This window comes from Lathamus discolor, chromosome 1, assembly GCF_037157495.1.
Source record: "Lathamus discolor isolate bLatDis1 chromosome 1, bLatDis1.hap1, whole genome shotgun sequence".
NCBI classification, from domain to species: Eukaryota; Metazoa; Chordata; class Aves; order Psittaciformes; family Psittacidae; genus Lathamus; species Lathamus discolor.
In genome coordinates, this window is record NC_088884.1 from 5,306,667 (window position 1) to 5,330,577 (window position 23,911).

Below are 23,911 nucleotides of genomic sequence, written 5' to 3' on the forward strand. Positions count from 1 at the left end.
GTTTAGAGACTCCATGCCCTTTCATTCACTTCTCAAGGAAGGAAACTTGTGGTGCATGAATCACAGCACACCATCACATGGGATCCTTTTAGGTTGCTATGATGGAAAACACTTCTATGTCAGTCCTGTTCCTGAAACCGAGGTTGGTTATGCAGAGAAGTTCTATGCTCTAAAGCTTTGTCAATAACATCTGCTGGTGAAACATGATTGACACAGCAGAGGGAACACCATCCGCCCCTGAGGAATGGAAAGAGAGACAGACTGAACCATCAATCTTGTGCATAAAATACATTTATTGTTGGTACAGAGTGAGGCATATTCGTCAGTACTTGATAGGACCAAGGAGCACAACAGAATCATTTCATGTAAATAAAGGCCATGATACATCTTAAGTGTTGGATCATTAACATCATTCCAGCAGAAGGCCTGGAGAGAGACTTCATTTAGTGACAAGATTTGTGAAATAAGTTAAAGCACAATTTAAGTCATGATACACGGTAAGGAAAACAGGCTGTACAGTGAGGAGCAGGGGCTGACCTGCTCACAAAGTGCCACCACATCCCGGCACACCAAGCGTTACATACCCGTGCCTTTGACAGAGAGTTTTAGAGGAGATTCTACAACGAAATAGCAGCATTTGTAGGATATTTCCCCTTTCTCAGGTCGGTGAAAGGTTCTTTTCTTTTCCTTCCTTCAATCACCACTAAGTGGATTTTACTAAGACTGAACAGTATCTTCGGCTCTGTGATTTCTGATGTAATAAGATACAGGTCTTGGCTTTTCAAATGGTCACACTGATTGAGCCGTGATGGCTGCTGCTCTTGAAATGGCTCTTCCAGTTCTTCTCTTTATTGGCCTGCCCTGTAAATGGGCTGTCATATCATTCTCGGGGTAAAAAATGCTCTTCTGCTGAAATTAGTTGATGGTCTTGTGCTTGATTTGGACAATGCCTTTATCCTCCTCTCCCAAGCATGCTCTGCTAAGAAAATGGTCAGGGAATGGGGGAAGAGAGAGGGAGAAACACGTATTTCAGTAATTCAAACTTATTCCAGAGAATCCCTGAAGTCTGGCTACAATTCCTACTTAGGATTTGCAATTGCTTAAATAAAAATACAGAAAAAGGAACACTGTCAACACACACATCATCACAGGGACAAGCCACAGGAGCAGAATGAAGCTATCTGAGGAATCCACAAGCCAGCCGTTTGGAGACTTGCAGAGTTGCAGTAATGATTCGTCTTCATCCATCCTAATGCTATCATGGCTATTGCTATTGGCTATTAAGGAAATTAAAACCCCTGACCTTACAATAAGATAAATCCCATTCCCAGCAATTACATACTCAAGGAAATATATCCTGAAGTCATAGAACACTAAGTATCTCCCCTACCTACCTCCTTCCTGTGTTCTGAGTCATACCCAAAAGCTCAATAGTCTGAACATGTTGCACTGACCTTGTGCTTCATTCACCACCTCCCTCCCATGCACAATCAGCCACCAAGAGCTAAAGTAAAGATCTGACAAGTGGTCCAAGAGATATTCTTCCTGCCACACCAGACAGCTCTGTCATTAAAGTCTTGACTCCAGAGAGGCCCTGGCCTCTACTATGAACATGCAGACTTACAAGGACAATGTGTAAGGCTCTAAGAGCTTCCTACTGCCATGATCTAGAAATACAGGGTCTGCAAAATGGGGCACAGGTATGGATACTGCTTGTCTAGATCAGGAAGGAGAACAGACAGTGGGATCTAACAGGACACTGACAAGCTAAGCAGTAAAAGCATGCTGGGGGCAAGTTATGTTCACTGGAGGACTGTGACATTGACTGAGGCAATCAGCATAGAATCAGAGAATCGCCGACTGATTTGGGCTGAAGAGATCTTAAACCTCATCCAGTTCCAACCCCTGCCACTGCAGGGTCACCTTCCACTGGAGCAGCTTGCTCCAAGCCCCTGTGTCCAACCTGGCCTTGAACACTGCCAGGGATGGGGCAGCCACAGCTTCTCTGGGCACCCTGTGCCAGCGCCTCAGCACCCTCACAGGGAAGAGCTTCTGCCTAAGAGCTCAGCTCAGTCTCCCCTCGGGCAGGTTCAAGCCATTCCCCTTGGCCTGTTCCTACAGGCCCTTGTGCAAAGCCCCTCTCCAGGTTTCCTGCAGCCCCTTTAGGCACTGGAGCTGCTCTAAGGTCTCCCCTTCAGGAGCCTTCTCTTCTCCAGGCTGCCCCAGCCCAGCTCTCTCAGCCTGGCTCCAGAGCAGAGCTGCTCCAGCTATCTATTGTTCTTCCTACAAAATCCACAGAATGCGGAAGACATAAGTGTCTCCTTACAAGAAATGGCAAGAAAGGATTTGCTCATGTCAGGAGCAAACACAAATGTAAACCTTGAAGTCTTACAGGAGACCTAAAAAGGCTGATCTGGGTATTTGAGCATCAGTATCTGGCCAGACAGGGCACAGTCTTGCCAGCCTGGACTGAATTGTCAGTGTCACAGAAGTTAGGATTTAGGAAAATGAGAAATAAAGGGACTAAAAAGCCTGTTCTCATGTATGTCTTCAACCAGATCCTCACAGTACTACTAAAAATAACCCAGTGAACCATTCAAGTAGATCAAGGAGTGTTTCTACAAGGATTAAGAGGTGCGCCAAGGAGCAGGAAAGCGTGCACATGAAAAGATGGTGAATGTCCTTGTGATCACAACATTCCCCAGAATCCACGGAGGAGAAGCACACGCTGACAGAATGGAAGGAGTTGGTTTTATGCTCCCCAGGTGCCATTATAGAGAAAAATAAGGGAAACTTGTATTAGTTAACAAAATCTCCAAGCTCAGTTTGACAGCATCCCCATGGAGATTGCTGTAAAACTGACGAAGGCTACTTTACCTTAACTCTTTTTGCAGTGCTATTACAGAACTTGCTCGAAGCCATCACTGGGTTGAATATTAACTTTACATAAATTTAACACTGCAGAAGTTAAGCTAGGAAATTCCCCAAAGATCTGAGTAAAATTGTGTTACTTTTATTTGGTATCCTAAGGAAAGAAATCACAGGGATTTGTTCATCACACACATATTTCTCCCCACAAAATTTGATCTTCAGACAAATGGGAGTCTTCCAGGGCTTTGGTTTTCTCCACGTTTTGTGTTTTTTTTAGTGTTCTTTGCTGACTCCTGATCACATAAGAACTTAATGTATTTTAAACATTTTCCTTGTGGTTTTTTTCACAACACCAATGAAGGGAACCTGATCGGACTCTTCCATAATAAACTCCCTTCAATAAAGGTAGTGCTGCATGGAGATGTCAGAGCAGCTTCCAGTATCTGAAGGGGACCTACAAAGGATGCTGGAGAGGGACTCTTCATCACAGACTGTACTAATAGGACAAGGGGTGATGGGTTCAAACTGAAACAGGGGAAGATGTTGCATGTACTGAGCCTGACTCCAGAGACAAGGTTTCTGCTCATCTTGTATCAGAAGTGCTTTCTTCCTGGAGCAGAGTGAAGCATCTGGAATACAGCAGCATGACTGCAGCCTGTGAGGGGAAGAGAGGTCACAGCTGCTTCTTGTGCTCTTTGTCACACAGGAGGTAGGGTAGTGGAGCACTGCTGCTTTTGCTTTTGTCCCAGGAAACTTTAAATAAACCAGCCCACAGCACATAAAGTATAACTGTGCTGTGGCTTTGGCATTCTCGTCTGTGCATCACTCAAGCCAGTGCACTGCAAGCAGCTGCTAGGATTCTCGCTCACTGCCTGTGCAGGGATAATGTCTGTGCTCTTCAGGAATGCTTCCACCCCAGGCAGAGCATCCTGCTGCAGTTCACTAACTCATCTTCCCTGTTGGTGCTGTGGTTGCTTACAGACCCTTCAGGGACATGCACTCAACTCTCCCCGACTTAGTGGCACCCGAGCAGATTGATGATGAGGGCAGGATGCTTCATGACGAAGGCTCTTCCTTGGAACAGCTCCAGCCACTGTCATGTTGTGTTTTGGGTAATGCCAAGACAGGATGTACAGCTGGGAGCCTGGAAGATGCTGGTTTGTGAAAGCTGTGTGGAAGAGAAGGCAGTGGGACAAGTGGTCTTTAAGGCCTTAGAAACCCAGAGCCTTTTCCTTGCTGAACTTCGCAGCTTCTTGGGAAAGTTTGTCCCGCCGTATCAGAAATGGTCACTGTCTATAGACACCCAAACCCAGCGAGAGGAGACCATGGAGAGAAGGCTGCTGCTGGAACTGACCTGCCGTTTGTATTTTGTGAAGAGGAAACTGAGCCCAGGCCCAGCTTTAAGGTCCCTTCCAACCCAACCCATTCTATCATTCTCTGATCCTACGGTTCTGTGTGGCACTCGGTGACATAGTTTAGTGGTGGACTTGGCAATGCTGGGTTAATGGTTGGAGTTGGTGATCTTAAAGGTCTTTTCCAACCTAAAAGATTCTATGATTCTAAGTTCAGGTTGGATGTAAGGAAGAGGTTCTTTACCGTGAGGGTGCTGAGGCGCTGGCACAGGGTGCCATTCATAATCTATGAAATGCTGGCCGTTGAAGACAAGGCCTTTTCATTGCATTGCAGTTCAGTATTTTCAGCTGCTCTGATTTCACAGATTTTTCTGTTAGAGCAGAAGATGGTCTCTAGTAAAAACACTGGAGGATAAGGTTAAAATAATGGTTTTATTCTGACGAGGATGCATGATTAAGGACCACTCCATCCTACAAATTACAGGGATGGTTGAAACAATGCTGAAGAGGCTGAGGAATAACATTTTGTAGCCGTCAAACACCAGAAGCTGTTGGTATCATTCTTTGAAGTACTTTCAAATCTCACTTGCCTGCAGAGACTTGCATCCCTCTGGAATTCAGAGGTCTAATAGGAAAATATTGCTCAGACTTCATTAAGGTACACACTAGTTGTGTTTCCATATATGAATTTGGACTCCCTGTAGCCCAGGGAAAAATAAAACGAGGCAAGAAGAATGGTATTTTAACAGCCACCTTGTCCATATCAGTGGGCAGCAGACCAGGATAAGTGATTAAAATGCCACTGGATGGTCTGTATTAGTGCAGTGACTGAATCTGGAGTTACTTCAGCAGTGGGAGCACAAATCTATGCCACAGACAACCCTAATATCTTCCCCTTAATGGCTCCATTAAGTTTTTCTCTCCATTACTATTAGAATAAAACTCAAACATTAATAATGGAGTTTAATTTATCTCACTGGCTTCTCATGACTTTGGGAAAAGATCTTAAGTGAAGATACAACAATGTGTCAAACTCCTCTGAATTAACAACTCTCTGGGCTTTTCTAACAAGGGGAGAAAAGGACAGATAGAGACATGAGATTACCGACAGGATGAGAAATAAGGAGCATACAGAAGAGAGGGTGAGATAATTATAAGCAAGATAGGAAAGAAAGGGGAGTCAATAAATTCAATTTATGAAAGGCACAGAATGTGCTCAGCCTGAGCACAAGTGCCCAGACTCAGCGCCAGGAAATCGGATTAGTTAACTTATTTGCTTTTCAATATCTTGGTCTATTCCCTCTAGCAAATTTTCTTCTCTCTTTGTTTCTTGTAGGCAGTGTCAGTTAACTTTTTCATTTCTGGCTCTGCTATTTCTCCCACTTCCAACCAAGCACACAGAGAAGGTAATTTTGAGGCAGTTTATAACAGCATCTAGCAATTATTTGGTCTGGACTTCTGGGCAATCAGTGAGGAACAATAACTACAATTACAGCTGCGACACATGGAGGATGAGCTAGGAAAGACTGATGCTCATGATGAAAAACAATTGCTCCTGCTTGCAAATGTATCTACCATAAAAGGCTTCTCTTTCTCTGTTATCCTAAGAGAGAAACCTCTCTGAATTCTAATCCTGAAGCATGTGTGAAAGAGAAGAATAAATATTTAGGGAACACTTTTAACTACTTGACAGGTTTGGTTGAAGATCTTCAACAAAAAAAAAAGGTGTTTAAAAGGGTTCAAAAACCCAACACTCGTATTTATGCAATTTCCTTTTCCTGCACCTTCTGAACATGAATTAATTCATCCTCATCCCAGTCTTCTGAAGGAATTTCTATCAGATACAAATTACAGTTATAGCTTAAACATGTAACGTAATTAAGCTGATTTTTTTTCAGTTACTTGAAAGAATAATACGAATTATAAGTGCAATAAATTAGTGTTCCAGATGATGGAAGCCATGGTGTAAATCTAGTCAACTTCGTAAGAACCTAGTATTATTCACAGGTCATCTATCTATGATGTCTCAAACCCACCCATGGACAAGTATCTTGAAACTGGATTCTGGAACACAAAAATCACACAAAAGGAAAACTTAGAAATAAATTAGACACCAGTAATCGCTTGTCATAGGAATTAATGGAACAGACTCAATTTAAAGGAAAAGAATCCAGTTCAAAAGGTCATGAGGAACTGCAAAGTGTAGGGAAGAAGGGGTTGAACAAGACTTTCCAGCTGGAGCAACAGCTCCTGTGCCCAGGGAAGGCACCTTGACAAAGCTGGTTGGACTTCTCATGCTTGGGCATCTAAGCATGGCTCAACCATCGTTCCAAACTTAATATAAAGGGTCTGTAGGTTTCTGAAAGACAGCCTCAGGCTAGGACATCAGGAAAGACTTCCATGAGCAGGGAGATGTGGGAGGCTGGAGAGTTTTGAGGACAGACTGAGAACATTGGGGCTGTTCAGCCTGGAGAAGAGAAGCTGCGTGGAGACCTCAGAGCAGCTTCCAGTGTCTGTAGGGGGCTACAAGGATGCTGGAGAGGGGCTCTTCATCAGGGACTGGAGTGACAGGACAAGGGGTGATGGGTTCAAACTGAAACAGGGGAAGTTCAGGTTAGATCCAAGGCAGAAGCTCTTCCCTGTGAGGGTGCTGAGGCGCTGGCACAGGGTGTCCAGAGAAGCTGGGGCTGCCCCATCCCTGGCAGTGCTCAAGGCCAGGTTGGACAGAGCCTTGGGTGACATGGTCTAGGATGTGGCGTCCCTGCCCGTGGCAAGGGGGTTGGAACTGGATGATCTTAAGGTCCTTTCCAACCAAAACCATTCTATGATTCCATAAATGAAGGAGCTCAGGAGCATAAACAAGTGGGCAGGAAGATGTACTGACAAAAGATATATTGAAGAAAATGACTTTGAAAAGACAGGGTGATCTCACTGACTTTTGCTTGTCATCACATGGATCCTCTTTAAGTTTCTCACTAATGATAGAAAAATTTAATATCAGAAAGTGATTTCAGAGGTGCCCAGCCAGCCAGCCAAATTGTCCTCATCCTGCAGCGTTCAGAGAACAACCACGCTACAGCTGGTAGCTGAATTTGTCTTCCAGACTGCCAATGCAGCCAGGCTGCCTGTGCAAAAAGGAGCACACTGACTGTATAAACAAAGAACAGTAATAGCACTGCAGAAATGTATTAACCACTGTGGGCTGCGGAACAGCTTTAGCAATGCCATGCAACCATTGTTTCCTACACAGAACCACAGAATGAGAGTGGTTTGGGTTGGAAGGGACCTTAAAGCTCATCCAGCTCCAACCCCTGCCATGGGCAGGGACACCTTCCACTGGAGCAGCTTGCTCCAAGCCCCTGTGTCCAACCTGGCCTTGAGCACTGCCAGGGATGGGGCAGCCACAGCTTCTCTGGGCACCCTGTGCCAGCGCCTCAGCACCCTCACAGGGAAGAATTCATTCTTCATATCTTACCTAAATCTCCCCTGTTTAAGTTTGAACCCATTCCCCCTTGTCCTACCATTACAGTCTCTGAAGAAGTGTCATCAACATGAAAGAAATTAAGACTTCCAACTGGTGAGCAATCTAGTTTGAGACATCCATTTGTCATACTTGTGACAAGTTGCACCATGTAGTTTAATCCCAGTTTTTTTACTGCTAAAACTGAAGATACTAGGAAAATTATGGCAACAGTGACAGCTACTACACTACACAATAGCTTCCCAAGCGGAGAGATGGAAATACAGCATTTGAATAAATTGAACCTGGACTCCAGAGAGTGTCTGAGTACACACACACTGGGAACATGTAAGAAGGGCTAATCGGATATTCCCATAGTCTTCCTCTCTTCTCCATCCCATCATTATTTCAGTGGCAATATCCCTAACTCACCTGTTTGGCGTGATTGACACAGTGCAGGTACTGGCTAGCCAGGGCAGAGCAGCTCAGGGTCTCCTGAGCGTGCTGACGATAACACTGAAGAATCTTATCCTGCAGATCAGCGCAGATCGGATGAGTCTGGTATCTCCTGGGGACAGAGAAAACAACCTTTTGGTTTCCTTCTCAAAAGGATTTCAGGAAAGATGCAACTCTTTTATTTGTTTTTCTTTTTTAAAGAAGGGAACTAAATAGTGAAGGAAAACACTTTAGAGTAACAAAGAAAGGCTGTTTCTAGAGCTAGCTGGGTTTAAGTGGGTGAGATCTGATGCACACATCAACATGAGCTGCAGAAGTCTGGCTATTAGGATCACAAGTGTCCTCCTAATGCAGTAGTCGGGTTCCAGCTGGCAAAGAAAATTAACATCCAACAACAAGTACACACTGAAGAAATGACAAAGCACATCTGATCTCACCTACCTTTGAGAAAGTCACAAAAGCACAGGAAAGCTTCATTCCTCTATAGCCCTATGACTACATCATGTTGCTACTTATTAAATATGGCCCCTATACAGAAGTGAAGTCACCCATTGGGCTGACCTCAAGACTACAAAAACCTTGTTACCTTCAGCTAATTTCACCATCTACTTTTGCTGACCTGGAAACAGCCACTATTTCTGGTGCATCCTCCTCACTATCACCTCAATTCTAATCCTGACACCAGATGTGCAAGTTATTTAGGAATTTTGTCTATTTTCTTTATGGATTTATTACTTTTACTGTCTTTTTGGCTGGTGCAGTACACTTTCTGCCTGCAATATAAGCCAAAGGTAGGGAAGCTTCTCTAGTCTACCTTGTAAAATCCAATCTCTTTTGGACAAAGATCTTGTGATTTCCATTAATTCATAAAATGTTATCCACGCTGGTAGTGCCACAGAATTAAAATGGGAATCAATACTTCCCTATTTCAAAAGGAAGGGGGGTGGTGAAGTGTTTCAGAGACAAGAAGTCAATTGAAATTTAAAGCTAACAGGACATTTACTTTATAAATACTTTTAAAGGTTCTGATTTCTATAAGAGACACTCAAATCACAGTTAAACCCCTCTCACATCAAAGATAAAATATTTCAACAGTAGGAAAAAACTCCATGAAAATTTAAAGAACCATTTACAGTTCCTATGCCTTGAAAACAACCATTTGCTTTATGTGTGTGAACTACATCTTCCCATTTAGCCTACGAGGAAAGCCTGACAGTGGCTGCTTTAACATCCAGCTCACATTATTTTTAGTTCAATAAGGTTGTAAAAAGCCCCGAGACTCATCAGCCACAGCATCCTTGGGTGAATATTCTGTTCCTTCCCATTTTGCTGATTGGCCAAGGCCAATCTACAGTACAACACAATCTCTGCTACAGTAAGACAGTGAAAGACGAAGCACAATGATGTTCCTTAGGGGAACTGACTTCTTGGCAATCACTCAAGATGTAGTACTAAGGAAAAGGAATGTTAAGTCACCTTGATTTTACAGTATGTACCTATATAAAACATCCCTCTTTTTTCATTCATTACCCTACGTCTGTGACAACCAGAATTCAAATGCAGTCCCAGGTGCTTACGCACTTTCTGATCAAACTTCTGTAGAGTCTTAGGTATGAGGATTTTCCCTTAATCCCCCCTCTGCTGATATCAGCAAGCACTTCAAAAGAGTGTCAGGCATCAAAATGTATGACCATAAACTGCTGCACACTGATTACGGCAGGGTCTGGATCGGGATGGAGCACGAGAGGAAGCACCACGTACGCTCTCTGTAGATGTTAAGACTCACAGCGGTGATGATTCAGGTCCAACTAAACCAGAGCTCATTTTAAATGCCTGAAAGCCTGGTCTGGAGTGATAAACCAATAGAATAGACCATGAGTTAACAAAAAATACACTCAGAACATCCAGCTGTGCCTTATTCACAAGCCATTTTAAAGTGACTTCTTTTATAAACGTGAAGGGGGAAGGAAATGGGCTGCTGGACACTTTGCTATATAAACTCAGTAAATGTATTTAAAGCCATTTCAAGAGGGGTACTCAAACCCACATTAAGGAGCTGTTTTGATTGCTTTATTCCCTGAACCATGCCATTAGTGACAGTTCCAAGTCCACATATTATCCCTTATTTGAATGCTTCAATGGACCCTTTATGCTGCCAACCATACCAGATCCCTATAAGACACATCATCTCCTGCCCCACAGTTACTTGTTCTCATCCTAAGACTTTTGGATGTGATTTGTCAAGACATGCTCTCAGCCCATTGCCTGTCCTTCCAGGCACTGCAGGCCCAATGCAGGTCAATGCAAACAGGGCCACTTCCTTCAAGTCAACAAAGTCCATTTTCTTGGATTAATCTGTTGAAGGAGAGCACCGTTTCCATATCGATCTGCTGTGCTTGTTACGTTACCCTAATGCACTATTTGCACTTTTGGGAAAACACTAAATGAGATTAGTGTCTAACATTAGATGGCCATAAACCACGTGCTGCAGGATCTCCCATTCAGGAAAGAAGGTTGCATCGTGCATTATGGTAACCTCATCGAAGGGTCTGCGATTGATTTCTGTTTGGTGATGGATGACAGGACTCTCGGATGGTCAGAAACTGCCAACAGCAAGGAAATTCCTCAAAAGGGAAATGAAATACCTACAGAGAACTTCTCTGAAGTTCCTATGAATAAGGGTCATTTTACAGCATTACTTAAAGAAAAACCTTGTAAGTCAACAGTGCAAACCCAGTAATTGTCACAGAATCATTGATTCATTATATAGAATCTATAGTGAAAACATGAAGTTTTAAATACCTGAATGCATAAAGCAACCTGGTCTGCTCCCAGAGCTGACCCTGCTTCAAGCATGACATCCCCTCCCTGAACTATCCCATGTCCTGAGAGAGAGAGCTGTGGTTTTGGGATATACAGCAGGGAAATTGTCCCACAATTCTATGTATTTATTTGCTTAGGAATTTCACAACTAAAGCGAAGGTAAAATACACACCCTAGGAGTGAACCAGGGAACCCTGACACACCTTCATCTCCAGCGCAACTCAATAACTACCTTACAGAATCTACACACGTGAAATCTCAAATGCTTTTCTTGGCTGAAGTCAATACGAACAGTGGTCTGATCTGCACCCTGCACCACACGGCACGCTGGTAACAATGGGGTTTGATGAAGTTTACTTGATCTGCTTTCCCTTTTCCAGCTGCTCCTCAAGCACCTCGCATGCCAGCAGAATATTTGTGTGCGCAAGAAGAAAACCTCCGAGGAGCAGCACCCCCACCTTTTCCATCAAGCTGATGCACCACAACCTCATCAAGGTAAGAGGATGAAGACACAAAAGAAAATGAGAGAGCGTTTTAAAGAGAAATATTCTATGCTAAAGCACGGAGGGAAAATTTAATGAAGGGAACTTTGTACTCATGTAGCCTCTCTCAAAGAGCATAGCTTATTGTACTCCTGGGGGCTCCGAGAAAGAAGCCCCTTCATGGCATTCAAACAAAACGTCTACTAAAGAGGAAAAGGGAAATCACCATGGTAAGCTGTACAAGTTCTGTGATAAAACTGACATTCTGACTGAAGGAATCTGAATCGCTGATGAGTTTCCAACTGTGCAGGTATCTGGCATAATCCCACCAGATCAGGACTTGAGGCAATTGTCATTTAATATGGGGGGAGATAAAAAAGCATGCAAGGCAAAAAAAAAGCGTGCCATTAGATGGCCAGAAGTATCCAGGGCTTAATTTTACTCCTCATTAAAATGCTGACACCTATCAAAAGCATCTGGTTTTATTTGTGTGACCTTTGGCGTCTGAGGCTACTTCTGTGCTACTAAATAAAACACAGCAGAGATAATCCTCTGGGTCCAGCACAACCTGCATCCCTTAAGCATGAAATCTTGCTTTCCCTTCCAAACAAGCAGCTCAGCACATCCAAATCCAAACAGCAAACTGGGGACAGTCCCCAGCATGTGCTGGAAAGTCTTAGCTCCAAAACAAACCCCTATAAATGAATGTGATACCAAGGAGACCCAATGCAGCAGCACAGGAGGGTGCTGGAGATGATGTCTTGACCTGTTTTATTTACTCCTACTCATGTAGGAGATGAGCCACGCTGTGATCAGATTCCAACTGCACTAGGACGCATGCAAAGCAAAACAAAGAGAAGAGGATGATTTTGTTCTCAACGGGCTTATAATGCACACAAAGATAAGAAACAACACATTGAGGCAAGCAGATGGTGAAACAAAAGGAAACTGAGGCAATCTGTACCATCACAAAACAAAGAGGAAAAGGCCTCAAGTTGTGCCAGCGGAAGTTTAGATTGGAAATTGGGAAAAAAATTATTCACCAGAACAGTTGTCACGCATTGGAAAAGGCTGTCCAGGGAAGTGGTGGAGTCACCATCCCTGGAGGGATTTAAAAGATGTGTAGATGAGGCCGTTAGTGACATGGTTTAGTGGTGGATTTGGCGCTGCTGGATTAATGGTTGCGCTTGATGATATATAAAGATCTTTTCCAACCTAAACAATTCTATGATAGGCAGCCCACCAAGTATAACAACAGCCTAGTTGTTTTCAAGTGCTTTGTGAGCAACCAAGAGGATTTTTAGAGGCTTTTGTGGGCAACGAATCAATGAATGTTGTCTATGTCTAGCAGAAATTCCTTCCGAGAAACACTGAAACATGGTGCTTGTTTGCAAAGTGGATGAGTGAGGGATAGAAGGTGGCATCACGCATGGGTCAGAGAGAAAATAAACAGCGAATTGGAAGCAGCATGGAAGCACAAATGGGACATATGTGCCTTCAAAAGTGAAGACGTGCGACTTGCACGGGATCACAATGATGGGGAAGCCAGTGGCAGGATGAAAGGAGGTGATGCGAATCCAGGGTAGGAAACAGCACTGCTTTCAATAGGCATCATCAGGGCAAGATTTCAAAGTGAAAATGAATGTTGCAGTAACTGGTAGCCTGCGTAGTGATGGATTTAGCTAAGCAGATGGACAAGAAAGGCCGTGTCTGAGATACTTTACATAGAGTCAGCAAGAGCGAAACATAAGCCTTAGCTGAGAAGACCTCAAGAGAAGGTCAGCTCAAAGATGAACTGTAAGCAACAAGTTTGGAGCAGCAGCAAGACAGTGGTATTTTCCATCCTGACACAAAAGGTGGTGAGGGGGTTATTCCTTTTTTAAGGGTATCTCATCCAAACAGAGCCATTTCCAACAGCATCACTGCAGAGTGAATACGCAGGACTTGTTCATAGAACAGAGAAGAGCTGCAAAACAGAGAGTGGGACAAAAGGGCATATGATAATGAAGGTCCTTACTGCTGCAACCAGTATTTTTAGGTTTGAAATCAATTTACTCCTTATATTAAATTATTTTTAAACATTGTCTTCGCACATGAAGTAGGTGATGACTTGAAAGCACATTATGAAACATGTAAAGCACAAACCAAATGGTTCTGTTCTTCTCAAAATCATTTGGAAGTTAATACTGCAGATCCGAGTTCTGAATATCTACAAGTGATGCTATGAAGCAGTCCATAATCAAGCTGTGCCCACACAGAGCCCTCAGAACTACCGTGTAGGAAGTGCTGCCAGCAAAAGATCAAGTACTGTGGAGTTGATTCTTGCTTTTATTTACACATGAGTACATAGTGTGACTTCTGCAAAAGGTGTAAAGGAAAGAATTTGCCTAATGAATCTATGATGAAGTGGTGATAGAGAACCACAGTTGTTTCTGCTCTACAGTTGAGAATGCTAAACACGTGTAGTAATACTAAATAAATGACTTCTGCACGAGATGGAATACAACTTATTCTGCCTGCTGATATACGTATCTTTTGTGCTACTAGAGATCAAATCCAGTGTCAATATTGCCCCTGTTATTTTCAGCTTCTTTTGCCTAAAATCCCAGCGCTGACAAAATCATTGGCAAATGTTTGTCATCCTCTCATTTATTTCATCTCTCCCCCAGCCTTCTTCAAATAAAAATCTATTTCAAACATTCTGACCTTTGAAATTTAAGGATGGAGATGAGAAGGAAAGACAGATTCCAGCATATTCATACGCTCTGCTTGAAGACAGACATGTAATTATGTCTGAAGAGTACTAAGTCAAGTTCAATAGGTGGACAAAAACCTGGTTTAACAACAAAGCGCGGCAGATAGTACGACCTGACTTACCTTTATAGATGCTTTTTGTTTATGTAGTGAGTACATCCCACCTGGTACATTGGCAGGATATCAGCTTGTAGCATAAGCAAAGTGGAGATCTTTCCTTGTATTGCAACAACTTATTTATTGCATTCCGTGAAGAAAGAGCATCTCTAAGATTAACAGAGAGAATTTACAACCTCAAATCTGGCAGAGCGCATAAATACAAGCAGAACTTCAAGGAGTGAGTAATTCCACATTTGCATGTGTAAAGTTATGCACATTCTTAAATCCCTTGTTGGGTTGGGACTTACAACAGGAAGACATTAGGATGAGAATCAGAAAAAAGATTTTCTGCTTGTGAATCCTAATTAGACTGATGAACGAGTTGCCAAGGTAAATGTTCAGATGTTTAGGATATAACATTAGGACTAGATCTCATCAGGCTTGAAAGACAACTGCAAGTGAACGTGAGATGGATCTGTGAAATTATCAATGGCAAGAGATGAAGCCAGTGAGGTTTTCTAGAAGTATTTACAATGACAGAATAATTCAATCCTTTCCAAACAACACACCATGAAAAAATCACGGTGAGGCGCTGGCACAGGGTGCCCGGAGAAGCTGTGGCTGCCCCATCCCTGGCAGTGTTCAAGGCCAGGTTGGACACAGGGGCTTGGAGCAAGCTGCTCCAGTGGAAGGTGTCCCTGGCTATGGCAGGGGATTGGAAGTGGATGACCTTTAACGTCCCTTCCACCTCAAACCATCCTATAATCCTAAGAAAAGCTGGTACTCACTGCTAGGGGATACTGGGGTTATCATAAGCACATGTGGGTTCAAAAGATAACTATATAGTAACACAAGAGTCACTCTATAGTAACATAAGTCCATCAAGAGATTCTAAACAAAACCACAAAGTTTGGCTCAGGAAAGCCCCACTCCACCACTTGTTGGAAGGCAAAATGGTATCACTGCATAATTCCCCTATTTTTTACAGTGTTTCCTAAATACCCACTCCTAGGCATTCCCCAATAAGCTACGGGGACCTCTGAGCTGACATGCTGTGACTGCTTATGCTCCAAATAGCTTGATGAGCGAGTCATCAAACGAATACAAGACCCCCATCAACCCCTACAGACAAAATTAGACTGAATACTTTGATTTAAATTGGTCTGAATTGACTTTTATTATCCCAAAGCACTATTTGTATACAAAATTCCTCTCCCTGAAAAAAACAACAAAGGAACCCTTAAAATACAAAGTACATCAACATATTATTATACAAATGTACCTTACACACAGCTGGTCCTTGCAGCTGCAAAGGGAACAACGTGTTGGAATTACCCAAATTTAGGATGCACAATTTTTGTACTTAGCTTAAGGAACAGTTTTTACTGAATGCCATGATACTAAAATAAATAATCACTGATAATGATACGAAATTCAGACTTCTAAGAGGGAATTGCATGTCTCTACAGTGGAGGAAAATAACATGGCAATTATAATCTTTAATCGGAACAAACCCTGTAAGGAGCAGTTTAATCTACGTGGAATATACTGTAGCCATGTAATCTATCTCTATGCCAACCGTATCCTGGGCTGCACCAAAAGGAGTGTGACCAGCAGGTCAAAGGAGGTGATCCTGCCCCTCTATTCTGCTCTCATGAGACTCCACTGTGCGCAGTTCTTATGCTGGTTTCCTCCTCATAAGAAGGACATGGAACTGTTGGAACGAGACCAGAGGAGGCCATGAGGATGATCAGGGGCTGGAGCACCTCCCATATGGAGACAGGCTGAGAACATTTGGGCTGTTGAGCCTGGAGAAGAGAAGCTGCGTGGAGACCTCAGAGCAGCTTCCAGTGTCTGAAGGGGGCTACAAGGATGCTGGAGAGGGGCTCTTCATCAGGGACTGTAGTAATAGGACAAGGGGTGATGGGTTCAAACTGAAACAGGGGAGATTTAGGTTGGATATGATGAAGAAATTCTTTAGTGTGATGGTGGTGAGGCACTGGAATGGGTTGCCCAAAGAAGTGGTGGTGAATGCTCCATCCCTGGCAGTGTTTAAGCCCATACTGGACAGAGCCTCGGGTGACATGGTCTAGTGTGTGCTGTTCTTGCCAGGATAGGGGGCAAGGGGCTTGGAACTAAAAGGATCTTAAGGTCCTTTCCAACCCTAACTATCCTGATTCTATATATAGAGAGAAAGAATTTCTTGGTCTTGCACTGATCAAAACCAGTTCTCAAGTTTGGCAAGCTGAGAGAAAAAGATCAGTCATCTCAGATACACATAAGTCTGTCCAACTCAGCAGAACAAAACCCAAACCAAGCCCACCACAAGAGTCAATCTGCTCTGTCTGAGCTGAGCAAAGCCCTCCACTTCCATGCCTACGTGATCTGCATATCAACACTTGCATTCCGAGCCTCCTAATGTAAATCACAGATTATTTTTAGAGTTTGCATGTGGCATCACTTGAGCTCTGCCTCATTACTCCGCCCTCAACACTATTTAATGAAGAATGGCAAGGTTCCACTGGCTCAGCTGTTTGTGAGTAGACCAAAGATCATCGAGGCAAACAGCACCAGGTGGTGCCATTTCTTACCATTCGGACTTCTGGGGGCTTTTTGGCACTATGGAGATTAAGGCTGCAGCAAGCAGTAAGGGAATCAACCCTTCTCTTTAGATGTAGCTAGAGCTCATGATGAGGTAGATTGGGTGTCTGGGAACTACAGTTAATGCTTTGGCTGACTTTTGTCACAGAAGTGGCTGATGCAGTGGTTTGCAACCATTGCCATTCCAGGATTACTTGGCTATATTAACGAGCACTACATACTATGCAAAAATACAATGCAGTATTTCTGATTTTTAAATTAAAAAGAACTCAGTAATACCTCATCTCAGTCTCCCCTCTGGCAGGTTAAAGCCATTCATTGCCCTTGGCCTGTCCCTACAGGCCCTTGTCCCAAGCCCCTCTCCAGGTTTCCTGCAGCCCCTTTAGGCACTGGAGCTGCTCTGAGGTCTCCCCTTCAGGAGCCTTCTCTTCTCCAGGCTGCCCCAGCCCAGCTCTCTCAGCCTGGCTCCAGAGCAGAGCTGCTCCAGCCCTCGCAGCATCTCCATGGCCTCCTCTGGCCTCTCTCCAGCAGCTCCACGTCCCTCTTGTGCTGCTGCCCCAGAGCTGGATCAGGACTGCAGGGGGGTCTCCTCAGAGCGCAGCAGAGGGGCAGGATCCCCTCCCTGAGCTGCTGCTCATGCTCTGGGGGTGCAGCCCAGCACACGGTGGGGGGGGGGGGGGGTCTGAGCTCAAGTGCACACTGAAGCTGGGTCACGGGGAGCTTCTCATCAACCAACACCCCCAAGTCCTCATTCCTGCCCCATGTTAATTTTCCATGCACTGTTACCTCCCAGTGTGTGTAAAGCACAGACACACACACAGAAAGAGCCAACAGACCTGAATAAAGGCCAAAAGCCCAAATGTGCAGCATAAACCAAATACACGAGAGCACACCATGTTGTAGATATATTACTGCCACTTATTTCCCAAGAGCTATACAACTCACTTCAGGCTTTGTAAACGGGTGAGTAACATGGTCATCCCAAAACTGTGCTAATAAAATCTTCACAGCACCTTACCCTACTGCACTAAAACCCCAGCTTTCCCTTATATAGGTTCTATATAATGTGTTCTAATAAGAAGACCGATTTCTCATCTATAGCAAAGGTCAACTACTGCACTCAATGTGAAGCACCACAAGATGCTATCTCGTGGCACATTATTATCCAAATATTACCCTCTAGAGCAATATAAGTTTAACTGTTTTCTTCAGCCATAAGAGGCCCAAAAGCCTGTTACTGACCACAAAACTAAGATATTATGAGTTGAAGCAGCCTACAGAAAAAGCAATCAACAGTTAAACACTTCAAGCATCGTTGCTCCTGTGGGTGATGATTACTTGAGGGAATTGAAGGTTGCAATCTTAAGAGAGAGGAGAATAAATGCCTATTTTTCATTTGGGCACGAAGTTATTTAACAAACAAGGCTTGGATTCACCCTGACAAGCTACAAAGGCTCCGTGCACTTCCCCAGGTCTTGCTGTGGCGAGCCACCCTTTCCATACAATATAATCAGCTGGGCTGCAACAACAATAATGCGTTAGCAAACACACAGAGACACTAATAATCACCCTGCAAACATGTTGATAATAAGCTGGTACTGGACCTTGCTATAATATATCTTGGTATCTTAGTTTTAATGTGCTTGTACAACGTGCTACGGCACTATTAAAACATAATGCCCTCTTAGCATCCTACCAGGGAAAACGCACCGTTCACCATGAACAGATAATGAACTGAACTTGGCAATGAGTTCTAAAGGACAATACTGATGCTTTTTTTTCATTATTTTCATTACTTTTCATTATTTTTAAATAATTTTTCACTTCATAATTTTTCATTGCCTGCTAATGGATGTTTCCCTGAGACTAATACTAGACATGATGGCACCTGGAAAGCAGTTTAACAGAAGGTAGAGGGTATTCACAGAAAACTGAAGTAGTCTGGGTTGGGAGGGCCCTTAAAGCTCATCCAGTTCCAACCCTGCCATGGGCACGGACCCCTTCCACTGGAGCAGCTTGCTCCAAGCCCCTGTGTCCAACCTGGCCTTGAGCACTGCCAGGGATGGGGCAGCCACAGCTTCTCTGGGCACCCTGTGCCAGCGCCTCAGCACCCTCACAGGGAAGAGCTTCTGCCTAAGAGCTCATCTCAGTCTCCCTCTGGCAGGTTAAAGCCATTCCCCTTGGCCTGTCCGTACAGGCCCTTGTCCCAAGCCCCTCTCCAGGTTCCCTGCAGCCCCTTTAGGCACTGGAGCTGCTCTCAGGTCTCCCCTTCAGGAGCCTTCTCTTCTCCAGGCTGCCCCAGCCCAGCTCCCTCAGCCTGGCTCCAGAGCAGAGCTGCTCCAGCCCTCACAGCATCTCTGTGCCCTCCTCTGCACTCGCTCCAACAGCTCCACGTCCCTGTTGTATTGGTGGCCTCAGACCTGAATGCAGGGAAACATCATTGCTTACTTGTTGGAAACATATTGTAGGGAAACATCATTCCTAAATCCCAAATGTCTTACAAAGGTCTCCCCTTGCACATCTGCTGTGCTCTGGCAGCATTAATTAGACACTGGGTTATTTAATGGAACTTCAGTCTGGTCTAAGAAAGTCATTCTGATGCTTTGTGTTTTATAACCTTATCCCCTATGATTTTTAAGTCACTATTTCTTTTTGCTAACGTCTTCCAGTGGCTTGGAAGCAGAGCGCTTTTAAGTTACAGTATCTCAAGTCTGGCAAACTTTAGATCAACCACTAAAATCTTTCACAGTTAGGTCATGCTCCTTGATTTCAACTGGTTCTCACTGAAGGTTTACTGCTAATTGCAGCTAACTTGCTCCTGCTGCGGCACATCTCGTTATAAAGGATGGTACCAGGCTAAGAGAAAGACAATAATTCTTCTTGCCATTTGGAGATGGAAACTGGGGATCCTTGACATCCTGCTGGGAATTTTGGTTTTGTTTTTAAGGGATCTAAATAGAAGACAGCCTGAAATAACCCTTACAGGAGAAGAGTAAGACATGAAAAGAGTAATAATGTAGGGCAAAAATACCTCAGTGATGCAAATTGTAACAGAAACAGCATGTTTTTTCTACAGATCTTTCCTCCTTCTCCTCCTAGCATCACTTCTACAAGCAGGTAAAATTTAAATGACCTCTTTCCTACCATGCCACAAACAAAAATGGTCCCCTTTGGGGTTGCTGCTTATACAGACTGGCAGGATCTTACCATGCTCATCCCACTTTGTGGGAAAGGTGAGTCTAATGTAAAGCTAACATGGCAGCGAGTGCAAGCACCCTACCAAAGGTCCAGAGAGCTGAGAGAGGCAATAATGAACATAATTATAGCTAGTTATTGTTTGGTCTACTTACAGCCCGATTTTATAATGCTCCTGCCAGCAGAGCTATTTTCTGTGATGTCTTTTTCATGCAGCAACCTTTTCATAAATCAAAGGCAAAGCAATACTCGGCAGTTTCTCCTGCAGCCTGTTTGACAATAAAAGTTAATACTGAACCTTGACTGTTATCAATCTTCATAAACGTGTCCATGATACAGCAAGCCTGTTCCATATTACACCGAGTCTGTTACTAATGCATGCACAGGAGCAACCCGGTGGCTTAATGGATCTCCTAAATGGCTTGAAACTGGGACCCATGTTAAGTGACAAGGAAAGTTTTAAAGGAATAACTGCTTTTCTCATTTCTTTCACTGTATGATAAAATGATTATAGATTAGATTGGGTCTGGCTTGAGAAATGTGTCTTGTACTATGATAGGAATTTACACAGACAAAATAGAGACCTCTGGAAAATACACAGAGTAGTCAAGGAACTATAGTGAGAAGTGCAAACTATCAGTGTTATCAGTTCCTTTTAGCAGAGATCTATGGGACCAAGGATTTTGATATTCAAGCATTGAATTCAAAATCTGATGGAACAAACTTACTTGAGTGGCACACACATCCTCATAAGGAGAAGAAGGGGGAATGCTTAATCTGTATTAATTTGGGTATTATCTGCAAGCAATTAGTTTACAATGCCTATTCAGGACAAGAGGGTGCTGAGCTTGACCTTCCCACATCTGTCCTGCAAGGATCCAAAAACTTCAGCTGCCTAAATACGAGGTTTACCAGGTACTGAGGAACTTGAAGATGACTTCTGCCCCATACAGTGTCATGCTGTGCAACCAGAGATGAGAAACAAGTCCCCAGGTTTAAAATAAAGAGAACCCGGGGTAGAGCCATTACATAGCTAAGCTTCATCCTTCATCAATCACACTACCGAAACCTCTTTGTAGACTGTTCAGAAGAGTATCTGCAATTCTCTACCTAAAGGAGCCAAAATATTTAATAGAAGAGCTGGTGAATTGGCTTCGACACTGAATTTCTCTGTAAAGAACTTGGTTTAAAATCTACATTGATGCTGTGACTGCATCTTTATATTGAGAGGGTTACAACCATTTTTTGGCCAAACTACTGTGTCTAGTCAAGGCAAAGGGAAAATACTAGATGTGATGGAAGAGGAGGCAGTGCATCTCATCAGCCCATGCAAGCTCAAGATTTCACTCACAGTAAAGCAGTGTAGACAGAGGGAGTCTATTACACACGGATCTATAAAGCCTGTCTCGCAAAACCTTTCGATCCTGATCTTCTTTTGCTTCCAGTAATGTGTACGGCACAGTGCAGCATCTGCTATGGAATATTATCCATCTTAACATACCCCAGACAGGGGAGTCCATCTTTATAGAGTTTATAGCCACAGACACGGCACTCAAGTGGTCTCCTTAAAGATACACATAATAGTTTTATCTGCTTCATTCAGTTCCTTCCTCCAGGCTTTAATGTGTGCTTTAAATGTTTCAGGACTATACTTTGATTTTCGACTGCAGGCAGATGAAGGGAAAGGCAGGGCAGTGCGAAAGCAGCTTTATGACATTTTTTCTTTAAACATTGATAAGTTTTCCCATTTCAGTTATAGATCCTCTATAGAAACACACAGCACTTGAAGTGACAAAACTCACTTCACTGTCCCATTAACAGTAATGGGAAAATAGTCCTCCTACCAAACAGATTTGTGTCTTCTCATATTCTTTTGGAGCTAGAAGGTGGTGTGCTTTTCATGCTTCTACGTGTGCAGCCTGCCACCAAAATACCAGGTCACATCTATACATCCAAACTGTTTTAAAATGCCAAAGTCAATCCAAAATACTTAGGAAATCCTCTCTTCAAAAACAGCAAGAAAAGATGTTTGATTTGCTAAAGAATGAAGCTCATGTTGAAGAAAATCTGATAATACATTTATCAGACACTGTAAACACCTTTAAAACATTGGTATGGGCATTTCATAACCAATACATGTATTCTCTATAGATGTCGGGGCTCATGCTTTAAAAATGCAGTAATTTAATAACTGAGAGAATCAAAAAGCATGTTCAGAAAAGAATTCAGCATTTTGCACGCAGTGACAGCACAAGGGGTGATGGCTTTAACCTGCCAGAAGGGAGCTGGAGATGAGACCATAGGCAGAAGCTCTTCCCTGTGAGGGTGCTGAGGCGCTGGCACAGGGTGCCCAGAGAAGCTGGGGCTGCCCCATCCCTGGCAGTGCTCAAGGCCAGGTTGGACACAGGGGCTTGGAGCAAGCTGCTCCAGTGGAAGGTGTCCCTGCCCGTGGCAGGGGTTGGAACTGGGTAAACTTGAAGGTCACTTCCAACCCAAACCAGTCTGGGATTCTGTGATTCCTATTAAAAATGTCAATGAAACAGCAACAGGTTGCTGGGTGACTGTTGGAAGATACAGAAACATTTCTCAAACACCACAGGCCTCATGGACACACTGGGCTGAAACCCTGCCTGCTAAACAAGGCTCAGATCTGATTGAGATTCGTCTTTATTTAGGCTGCCCTAAGCAAACAGGAATATAAAAAGCAGTACTGGAAGACAAACTGTAATTAAAAGTGCAACTCTGCTCAGAAAAGAAGCCATTAGAGCATAACTGTTCTCTGCATGCCTCATGTCTTACCTATTTCCCAAAGTAGAAGAAAGTAACGTATTTTTTAGACCACTGAGCCTTTTCATATCATTTTACCTTTTAGCTACAGAGTAAGGCTGGTGCAATATACCTGCCACAAGCCAGGATTTTCAAGCCCAGTAATACTTTTTGCCATAGGAATTAATGTTTTACTCTTGAACTAATACCACAGGAGCTAGGAGGCAACCAGGCAGCTTAACTACTTTATGCAACATCTTAACACTATTTGTAGAAACCTGATTTTCTGAGTATGACAACACTTTGCAACAAAGCACATGATTTGATATTTGTTTAATGTATACTTCAGCTTTACGAGTGTGATTTCACTTAGATGGAGTCTAAGTAGAATGACTGCGGTTTATTTTTGACCCTGATTTAGCCCAACACTACTGGAAGGGAGAAAGAAAAAAAGAGAGGGAAGCCTGGTTAATTACAAGTAGTAGCAAATGAGCTGTAATGGAGGTGTTATGAATGTAAATCAGTGACACCCAATCCAGCAAGAGCAGCATCTGTGCATGCAGCTTCCAAAGTAATGAGATCATGCTGATGTACTGGCATCCTGCTTTGATCACTTCATCTTGTTCAAGAGCTCTGATGGGAAAACAAAGGTCAGTGGCACTGACCTCCCTTCCCACAGCTTGCACACGCACTGGTATTAGTGACTGATCAAGGACCGCTGTCTTTCCACCCCATGATTTCAGATGGTTACATCGTTGGGGGCCTTAACTAAACAGATAGCACAACCTCCTGCCATGTGAAGTGTCATGTTCTTACATGTAGAGGTAATTGGCAATTCATTCTTCACCCTGTAACCAGACAGAGGTGCGTGCTGCTTAGAAAAATCATACCATTAACTCTGCAAAACATGGTCCCTTCCAGAAAGGGAGGTTTGCTTCTGTGTGCTCCCAAGTGGGGGCTGTGAGATCTGTAGGCTTTGATCTCACAGATGGCTGGGGCTCATAATAAACATCCTTAGGAAAGGTATTTGTAAATCTCAGCAGCAGAAGATT

At 43.5% G+C, this 23,911-nt stretch overlaps 1 protein-coding gene across 2 annotated transcripts in view; it reads right to left on the reverse strand.

The window, feature by feature from the left end:
* Positions 1 to 273: 273 nt before the first annotated feature.
* The window catches only part of CHCHD3 (coiled-coil-helix-coiled-coil-helix domain containing 3), a 164,494-nt gene continuing 140,856 nt past the window's right edge, over positions 274 to 23,911 (reverse strand). The window contains exons 7-8 of one of the 2 annotated variants that reach the window (XM_065672742.1): positions 8,116 to 8,251; positions 274 to 976 (exon numbers count right to left, since the gene is read on the reverse strand). In XM_065672742.1, the coding sequence (XP_065528814.1) occupies positions 953 to 976; positions 8,116 to 8,251 (160 nt within the window). In that variant the 3' untranslated portion in view covers positions 274 to 952. Of the gene's footprint in view, positions 980 to 8,115; positions 8,252 to 23,911 lie in introns of both variants that reach the window. The other variant, XM_065672693.1, reaches the window with a different exon arrangement.